General features: G+C 47.6%; 2 protein-coding genes across 3 annotated transcripts in view; one reads left to right on the forward strand and one right to left on the reverse strand.

Annotated features, from left to right (window-relative positions):
* Window positions 1–2,042, forward strand: part of LOC133340563 (chromosome transmission fidelity protein 18 homolog) — a 24,694-nt gene extending 22,652 nt beyond the window's left edge. For both annotated transcript variants that reach the window (XM_061548870.1, XM_061548872.1), the window contains exons 22-23: window positions 742–802; window positions 1,647–2,042. In XM_061548870.1, coding sequence (XP_061404854.1) covers window positions 742–802; window positions 1,647–1,783 — 198 coding nt within the window. In that variant the 3' untranslated portion in view covers window positions 1,784–2,042. The remainder of the gene's footprint in view (window positions 1–741; window positions 803–1,646) is intronic.
* LOC133340679 (guanine nucleotide-binding protein G(I)/G(S)/G(O) subunit gamma-13-like) lies at window positions 1,977–8,922 on the reverse strand. Its single transcript, XM_061549077.1, has 4 exons — window positions 8,815–8,922; window positions 8,586–8,690; window positions 4,770–4,925; window positions 1,977–2,319 (listed from the first exon to the last, which is right to left on the reverse strand). Exons 3-4 carry the CDS (start codon window positions 4,880–4,882, stop codon window positions 2,214–2,216), a joined length of 219 nt encoding a protein of 72 aa, XP_061405061.1. The 5' UTR covers window positions 4,883–4,925; window positions 8,586–8,690; window positions 8,815–8,922; the 3' UTR covers window positions 1,977–2,213.
* Between the last annotated feature and the right edge of the window lie 599 nt (window positions 8,923–9,521).

The raw sequence follows: 9,521 nt of genomic DNA on the forward strand, positions 1-9,521 counted from the left end.
CTTCAATTGCTCGCTCACGCCGCTGCTGTCAGAACCACCTCCACTCGAGGGAGTTCTAGAGATTCCCTCGAGAGAGTGTTTGGCCTTCGCTACCATGCTGGCGAGACATCTGGGAAGAGGTGGAATTAGCCACACGTTACCCACCACACACCACCTGCCAATCGACGGTGGTGTCATACTGCTGGGTGGACAGAAGCGAGGGGGGGTGATTTAAGAAATTTGCACCATTGTTTCAACTGCCACGTGCAGAAATCGATTGAACTGGCGACCTCTGGATTACAAGTGCAGTGTGTTAACTGTTACACCACGGCAGCATTCCCAATCAATCGTTACCTCTGACTTATTCACGGGTGTTGCTGCTTTGCAAAGGGGGGGGATCTGGGGGAACGTAAGGGCAGAATCGGAGGAGGGCACATGGTATATTTCAAACCTGCAGCAACAGATTGATTAAAAAAATCTAGCGTCTCCCTGCTCAATTTATAATGTGGTGAAAGTCCTCACTATTGGCAGTCCCAAGCCAGTGGTCAAAATCCCACAGTCTCTCCATAAGTGAAACACTATTGAAGTCTCACAAATTGGTACCTGTTTTTGTCAACCCTAGAGGGATTGCGGTGATGATGGTCCGGGCCGGACTCATTTTTACTTTGCATGACACTGCACTGCTGGATGACATTCCACCCACACATCTTTGAGTTGACCCTTTCCTGGACGTGTGTGCGTTGTTCCCCGCCCCCACCCCAGCCCGAGACAGATTTCTTCGGCCGCCCTGTGGTACGACGGGAGCCAGTGCTGGCAGTTTCAGGTAGTTCCCGACCTCACACTGCATCCGCAGCTCCACACCTATGCCGCCTCGCTCACTCGTTGCAAGCCGCACATGACGATTAGCACAGTTGGCTACACACAGTGCAACAAAAGTGCAACATCCATACATGGCCATCTCTGAGACACACTTAAGCGGTTGCGCTTTCACTACATTGTCCCCACCTGAAGAAGGACGCTTGTGTTGCGCCCGAAACGTCGTGATTTAATTTAGTTGTTTTATCATTTTTTTTACTTTTTTTTACCTACGTGACATTTCCCGAAAAAACCACGAAAGCTTCAAATCTAGAATCCACACATGACGAGGGTGCCGCTTGCAGTCTAGCCACTGTATTTATTTTTCAAACTCGTAATGCGTTGTGTTGTGGAGCATTATACGTGTGCAGTCAGGCTTGTTAAACAAATGCTGCTTGACGGGGATTAGCAGATGTCATTGGCCAGTGGGCTCGCAACTAAACTACAGCCCTATGCAACACAAAAAGTATATTGCGGTGTTGTTGGAGGATTATCGGTATAAGCATATATAAGCAAGTATCTGTTCCGCGTCTCAACATATAAATAAAAGTATTGACTTTGCTGATGAGACCCAGAAGGCTGAAACCAGCCCAGAGTTTACTTGGTTAAAAAAAATGCTCCTGGGATGGATATTTAACTGGAATGCCAATGGGCCCGATAGACTAAATAAATGTTTGTTTGGAGGCATAGAACGGATTTTTGGGTTATTTTGGCTATTGACTCTCAGTCGTTTAATTAACGGTGCCGCTACCCCACCCCCATTTCCCCCCCCACCATCCTCACTGTGCTACCCTTTCACGTGGCTGGCGCAGTGGACGGCGTGCCGGAGCCAGAGTCCATCGAGCGGCGCATTGGGAGGGCGGTGGGCGCCAGTGATGTGTGGTTCCGCTTCAACGAGGGCTTCTCCAACGCCGTGCGCCGCAACCTGCACGTGAAGGACCTCCTGTGAACGTTTTGCCTATCGGAGGCGTCGCCGGCCGTGTTTCTCCAGGACTCGGTGAAGACTTGAACAACCGATGAGCACCGTTTGACGTGGAACTCGTAAAATATCATCACCTTCGTAACACGACGAGGACCGATCCGTGCGCGCATCTCATCTTGTTCTCCAAAGGTCGAAGCAAACGATGCCCGGATGAAAGTGCTCTGCGTTACCGTGTGGGAACGAGATGTGAACTTTTTATTTGGAAAGAGAACGTATGCAATACAACGGGTGTATTTCACGGGTAAAATACTGACAGCCATCACGTTGTTTAATCTTCACAGTTATAAAAATTCACAGGACGGGTAACTGACATGACTCTTAACAGCGATTCCCACGAGGGAAAGCGAAGGGGTCATTGTGAAACGGTTGAGCGACACGAGCCCCCGGGTTTCCGGGGTCACAGGATGACGCACTTGCCCTTGTCCACCCAGGGGTTTTCCTTCATGAGCTCGGCGTTGAGGATGGGGTCCGTTTTTTCTCCCTCCTGCACCCAGCCCACCAGACTGTCCCCACGCAGCACACCCACACAGCACACCCCTCCGATGACCAAGGTCTGCTACATACACTGCGAAAGAAGGTTCAACACATACGTACGCACCCCCCGCGTTACTCGCATACAACACATGCACGCAACATGCTGTACATAGCGTATGTGTGTACGTGTACATCTGGTATTTGATTTTTTTGTGTGTGTAAGCCGAGATCTTCACAATAAAAGTCTGTATTGGTTCTATCGCTAAACCAACTGCTCTGTGTTCTAATGCTTGCGTAGTTTATCGTGGTCGTGCCGTGTCGTCGCTCTCCGACTTGTTTTTTTTGGCTTTGCCGGGTGCCGTTCGGTTTGATGTCCGACGTTTCACTCTGCGAGCGCAATCAATGAGCTCAATTTTTTTGTGTACTGTTCACAAAAGGGCCTTCCAGTTGCAAACAATGAACGCTGTTGTGGAAGGGGTTAATAGGGAAAGAGCCGGCCGGTAATACCAGATTGCGATTAATCTCTGCAGCAAAAGCACTCTTGCTCGTTCAGCTCACTGGCCAGTGGCTGATTGCGTAGAACACCGTGTGGAATTTACGTATTTGCAGGACATTTAGAATCCTCAAGAAACACTCTGCTGTATGTTATCCAGCTGGCTCCGTCAAGGCAGTGCTCCTCCGAGCCGAAAACTTCAATCCAACGTGATGTGACATGCACCCCCTTGAGGGGCTTTCTTTTCCCTTGGTTTTTGATTAAAAGAAAAACAAGTGCACTGTGAACTCTGTGACCCGAGTTCAGTTCCCGGTCACGGTTAACATCAGTGGGCAAGGTCCTGGGTGCCACCTTCACCAACCTGTGTTGACCGGCGTGATGAAGTATGGTCAAACAATCCGCATGACCGACACGACATGGGGAGGTGGAGGAGGCCTTCCAGCAGTAGATGAACAAGGGGCTGTATTTTATTTTGCACCAACTGCCACTCCTATGGCATGCAGGCCCTGGCCCTTATGTCGTTGTATATAAGGAGTCAGTCCCTGAAATGTGTCAGTTGTTTTTGGCTTTCTGCTTGGGATGTTTGCAGTTAGAACAGAACAAGTTTGGAAACATTTATTAAACGATATACCTCCAGCAGTGGATAAACCGTGGCTGACTGATGGGTGTAGCGTCCCAATTCTTGTACTGCCTTTGCCGGGCAAACACTGGCAACATCCTTAATTTTCAAACAAATGCAATTGCTGTATGTGATTTAAATGATTTGCTCAACTTTTGTCAATTCACAGACCTCCCCACTGTTTGGTTGTGTGGATTGTTTAACGGGAATAAAACTCGGGTCTCGGTGTGCAGTGCTCAAATCGCTGTACTACTATTCCACCTTGGTGACTTAAAGGAGCCATAGTACCTTTGTAAAATATATATATCACTATGGTGCTATTGTGAATGAAAGATATGTCATTTGAGAAGCGATGTAGCTAACAGTGCAACAGCACATTGTGTTGGAGAACAGGCATTGACAACGATTATACTTAAGTAACTTTATCAGACGTTTGTATCCACATTCGTGACACATCTTGTAACGCGTCAATAAAAAAAAGCACGTGTGACTTTCATTGTCTCGTGTATGAACTTATCTGAATTATTTGCAAATAAAAACTAAATTCACTTGATAGCTTTTCGTTTTCACGACAATACATTGTCAGCTACACCCTCCACCATCCGGCCGAACAAATTAAATCAAATATTGGTTCTTTCGGTAAAGTCACGTAGAAGGGTGCTAACGTTAAGAAGAAAAACCCGCCACTTTAAAAAAAAAATTATTGCTGTGGTTTTCACACCTGACGATGATTGCTTGTGTTGCAATCGAAACGTCGTGAGAATTTGATTGTTTTATTTTTATTCTTTCCCTTCTACGTGACTTTACCGAAAGAACCAAGAATATGAATCCCTGCAGCCACGAAAGCTTTAAATCGAAAAATCAAATCAAGTTGTCACGCCAATCGATTTGACTTTTTCAGTAATCCGGAGCAAGCCAAGTGTTGCCAAGACCGTAGGCAGTCGGTTGCGCGGCAGGTTAGAGACGTCTACGCGTAAACCAGTCGGTTGTAATGCAACTGAATGCTCAGGTGAGCATGTGTATGTGTGTGCGCGGAAGTGTAGCGGTTAGCGCGCTGCGCTATGAACCTGGCGACCCGGGTTCGATTCCCGCTCACGGCTAACACCAGTGACGATTATCTGAACCGGTCCTGGGCCTCCCCTAGGTCGACTCAGCCTTAAATGAGTACCTGGTGCAGTGTGTAAACATCGCCACTGGGGAAACAAAGGCGGTCGGGCGTGGTTCTGGCCACCCAACCCCCTCGTGTGCCGTTCTGGCCTTCATAGGTGCTCGCTAACAGCACTTGCCCCTACAGTCTGTTAAGGCTACACGGGGGATCTTTGTTTATCTTTGTGTGTGTGTGCGCGCGGGAGTGAAGGAGAACGCACGCGGGGATGGTGACGGATGAGAGCTCCCGTGCGTACTCGAGCTGATACTGGAGGCTCTCCACCTCCAGCTGCATCCGCGGCTCGTCCATCTCGTCATCGTCTTCGTCTTCCATGGTGGCTCCACGTGGAGCTCACGGACCCTCTGTGCTCGTCGCGCTTTCAGCCGGGCAAGAGAATTGCACGAGGAGGAGGAGGAGTTTGCGGCAATGGGAGAGACGCGAGAGACGTTTGGTTTTCGCAGCCAACGTTAACGATTCGTATTTTGAATTTTAGGACGGGCCACGTAACGTTCTGGTTCAAATGTGAGTTGTTGTGAAGACCAGTGTTGGATTAAGCTAGTGCCTGTAGCATTTGTTATAAAGGGGCCCGGAAAAAAAAACATGAAAACACGTAGATTTTTAACTTGCATAGTAAAGTAATTGTATTAGTGTATTTGCTATCCAGCCAGATAAGACGACAAATCGCTAACCTTAAACACCCAGTCGTTCGTAAAAGTTGAAGGCGGTATAGTACTATAGTAATAGAGCAAGTGCAGAATCACTGAACCGGAATTGATAGCTTGAAAGCATTTAGCGCGGGGCCTTTGAAAGTGCGGGGCCCATAGCTACATATGTAGTAGCTACTTTTGCCACTAGGATAATCCGGCACTGGTGAAGCCCCTCCTCCACCACACGACACAGCCAAAGCAACTATTTGTCACGCGTACAAGCGTTTCACGGGAGAAAGGCTTGTTTCGGTATTATTCTTCAACTTACAGGTGAGCTGAAACAATAATGGGCGTGTGTTAACTGCTTGTCTCCTGGAAGACCACGTATTCGCCACATTATAAGACGCATCCCCAAGTTTTCGAATTAAAACAGCGGGTGATGGCTTGTGTCCTATGCGGTATTTCACGATCCCGTGCGCTAACCACTGCGCCACACCGCTTGACCCCAACAACAGCAGTTCCACATCGTCTCCAAATAGATCCGAACTAAATGTAAAAATAAGTATAACCCGTAAAAACTAAGTTTTTCACTATAAATCCTTTATATGCGTGGCGGCTAGAGTCCTCTCGTCCTCTGGCTTGAGATTGCTGCCACCTATGGGTCAGATGATTGTCTGCCAGTATTAAGCAATTGGTAATTAAATATTTAATTTCTTTCCCTAAACAGTGTAAAATTTAGGAAAAAAATTTTCACGAACATTAATTGTCTCGCACAACCAGTCTGTGTGCAAAATGTCAGCTCGATTGGATCACGGGAAGTGGGTTAAAAAACGACCGAAAGATTTGCACGGTCGTAAGCAAGCAAGCAAGCACGCAAGCAAGCACGCAAGCAAGCAAGCGAACTTAATATAAAGGATTTAATAACAACTCAACACGTTCGTCAATAACACTGTGGCCTTAAAAGAAGAAACGTACATAATAGGCGACGTTTCGGGCAATGTTACCTTTTTCATAGCACGTGGACGCTGTGCTAAATAAACGTGCCGTTCACAAGGGTATCGTTCACAAGTTGGCTTCCACGTGTCTCGCTCCGATCACGCGCTGTGCATTACGTTCTGTCGAGAAGCGGGCATCTAGCCACGTGGAATCGCCACTTCCTTTGGATTTATTTGTTAACACGCGATAGACTCTGATGATGATGTCAAATTTCGCGATGTGAGATGCGCTTTGCTTTGTAATTGTGCGTTGCGGTCGTAATGTTTATGGGTTTAGTGCCTCCAGTAGGCATGGGGGACTTAAAAGCTAAGGCATTTTTTTTTAAACTTGAACTTCACCCGACTGCATTCCAAGTCTGCCATGAGTTATTTCCCTAACCATTGCGACTTTACAATATGTTACTGCCTTGTGACGCACAGAGCTGTCAGTGTGACACAAAGACGCGCTCAGGTGCACAAATCAAAGACAAAGACACAAAGACAAAAGATCCCACGTGTAGCCTCAACAGACTGTTGGGGCAAGTGCTGTTAACGAGCACCGATGAAGGCCGGGACGTCACACGAAGGGTGATGTGGCCGGCACCACGCCCGGCCGCCTTTGTCTCCCTGGTGTAGATTTTTACGCATTGCATCGGGTACTCATTGGGGGCTAAGTCGACCTAGGTGAATCCCAGGACTAATCGCAGGACTCGTTCAGATACCCGTCACTGGTGTTGGCTGCGAGTGGGAATCAAACTCGGGTCGGTTGGGCTTGTACTGGGTTCAACTGAGTCACAGACGTACTCTTTGGAGCCAACACATTTATTGAAACCAACACAAACGGGTAACTTGCTCCTTCACCAGATAAGAACCTATGGTGGTGGACCACCAGGCTAACTACACTAATTACACTGGGAGTAGGGGGCCGTCCATAAATGACGTCACTCGATTTTGAACGATTTTTGATCCCCCACCCCACCCCATCGTCACACGGCGTCACAAAAAGTCAGACCCCCCTCAAATATGACGTCACAAAGCTCTGCCCCCCCCCCTCCAAAAAACATGCTTCAAATCGCTTTAAACTACGTATTGTCATTGTAGTGCGTATTTAAATTGCCGCTGCACTCTGATGTTGTAGGAGAAAACATTTATCAAAAAGTCTATTTAATTAAACTAGAACGTGTTATCTATATTTATTTAAAGTTGCGCATTTTGATGTACACGTCACATTTCTCCCCCCCCCCCCCCTCGTCACACATCGTCACAAATGTCTGACCTCCCCCCCCCCCTAGGTGCGTGACGTCATTTATGGACGACCCAGCTTGGGTCCAGGTGTTGGTGACTCTTCTCGGACGTAGAACGTAGATTCTTCAGGATATTATTTGGGTCTTTCGGTAAAGCCACGTAGATTGTGATAACCACATCAGCAGGTCCCTCTGGGGGACCCGGCTTGTATCCTCCGTGGTGTGGCTGGCTCCGCCCTTAGCCACGCCCACCTTCGAGAACCCTCGAGCAGGATCTCGGCCCTGACACGTGACCACCCCAAGCCCCCACCTGAGAGTACCATGACCCTGAGTAACCCCATTCTCGTGGCCGGCACTCTCAAACCCTATCCTGTAGGGGTCGGCACTGCACAGTGAAATCCGCGATGTCACTCCAGGTTCGTAGCGTGGCGCTCTAACCACTACCCCGCCGTGACACAGAAGACCGTTATCTTTAAGTATATATAACATGATGATGATTGCTTGTGTTGCAGTCGAAACGTCGTGAGAATTTTATTGTTTTATTATTTTATTATTTTAGTGTTTCCCTTCTACGTGACTTTACCGAAAGAACCAAGAATATGAATCCCTGCAGTCACGAAAGCTTTAAATCAAAATGTATATATAACCTCTTGTTGTAACAGCTCTCTCGCTGGTTCAGCAGTTCCACTGCTGGATTATTTTTTTCCGCCTGAGGACGACCGCTTGTGTTGCGATCGAAACGTCTTGAAATATTATTTTTTATTTTGTTTTATTTTTCTACCCACGTGACTTTACCGAAAGAACCAAAGAGTATATATTCAAGCAATTAGAGTATCCGGACTGCGAATACGATGACTTCTTATAATAATAATAACCACCATGCCATCAATAACTCTGGACTATGTTTAAAGAGGCACTCATTTCACGGGGTCATAACTATACATTGCAAACTGGAATCATATTTTTCAAATGCGTATCTTGTCCAGTAAATTAAACATATTCGTTTTCATGAAACGAGCAACGACAATCACGATTTAACGATACCGTTTTGTCGAACTAACGAAACGATTATCGTGAACCATATATCGTGAACGATATTAATGTAGGCGCTTGTATATCGCAGAAGTGTGTGTGTGCGCGCGCGTAACTCCACGTGTTCATCGAGACTTACCTGCACGACGCGGTCTCGTCCACGTGTCTGAGTGGCGAGACGCGAGTTTGATGGATGCGTGTGATCAGGTAGCACACAGAAGACAGAGAGGTCCCCGCGTAAAGCCTACGCGCACAGGTGTGGACAAGGGCTTGTCAGTGAGCACCTATTAAGAAGGGTGGCGCAGCGCACGAGTGGAAGAAAGAAAAAACCCAGCACGTAGCGCACACTCACAACACAACAAACTCACTTGTAGCCCAGGTGTGCTGCTATGCGACGTGAATTCTCCACTGCTGGCTTTTATCACGATTCGTGGTCCGGGGCGGAGTCAGGCGGATGGATAGATGATCGCTCGTTGGTTGCCGAGAGGTGGCGTTTTTGATGTGGATTTCTTTTTTTTTGGGGGGGGGGGGGGGTGGGTTATGACAACAATATTCGTAATGCACGGATTATGGGCCTGCGGAATACAAGACGAAACCCAAATCTGATAACGCACCGAGAGCTTTCACAGCGAAATAAAGCCGAGATTTGTGCGACAGATGCGGTTGTGTTGAGCCGACCGAACATCTGCCTGTGTGTGTGCGCGCGCGTGTGTGGGAAGCGATGTGGTTAGGTAGCAGCGGTGGTTTCATTTCTTCTCGGTCACAGTTCTACATTTGAAGTTTTCGTGACTGCAGAGATCCGTACTCTTTGGTTCTTTCGGCAAAGTCACGTAGGTACAAAATAAATTAAATCACGACGTTTCGGGCGCAACACAAGCGTGATGACAGACGCTTGTGTTGCGCCCGAAAACGTCGTGATTTAATTTATTTTATTTTATACCTACGTGACTTTACCGAAAGAACCAAAGAGCACAGTTATACCCTTCCCTTATCTATGCTTGCGAAACGTGGAGCCTTCTGTTTTGGATGAATAGAGGGGGCTTGACGGGCACGGCACGGGCTAGAAAAGAGATGG

The sequence above is a fragment of the Lethenteron reissneri genome, chromosome 10 (assembly GCF_015708825.2).
Source record: "Lethenteron reissneri isolate LAM-NWPU_2019-01 chromosome 10, ASM1570882v1, whole genome shotgun sequence".
NCBI lineage: Eukaryota > Metazoa > Chordata > Hyperoartia > Petromyzontiformes > Petromyzontidae > Lethenteron > Lethenteron reissneri.

Bases quoted from the DNA above. Each gene is read 5' to 3' on its own strand.
- LOC133340679 (XM_061549077.1), bottom strand. From the start codon at position 4,882: ATGGAAGACGAAGACGATGACGAGATGGACGAGCCGCGGATGCAGCTG. The intron at 2,320-4,769 runs GTGCGTTCTCCT...GCGTGGGGACAG, and splicing joins TCATCCGTCACCATCCCCGC to TCTGGTGGGCTGGGTGCAGG.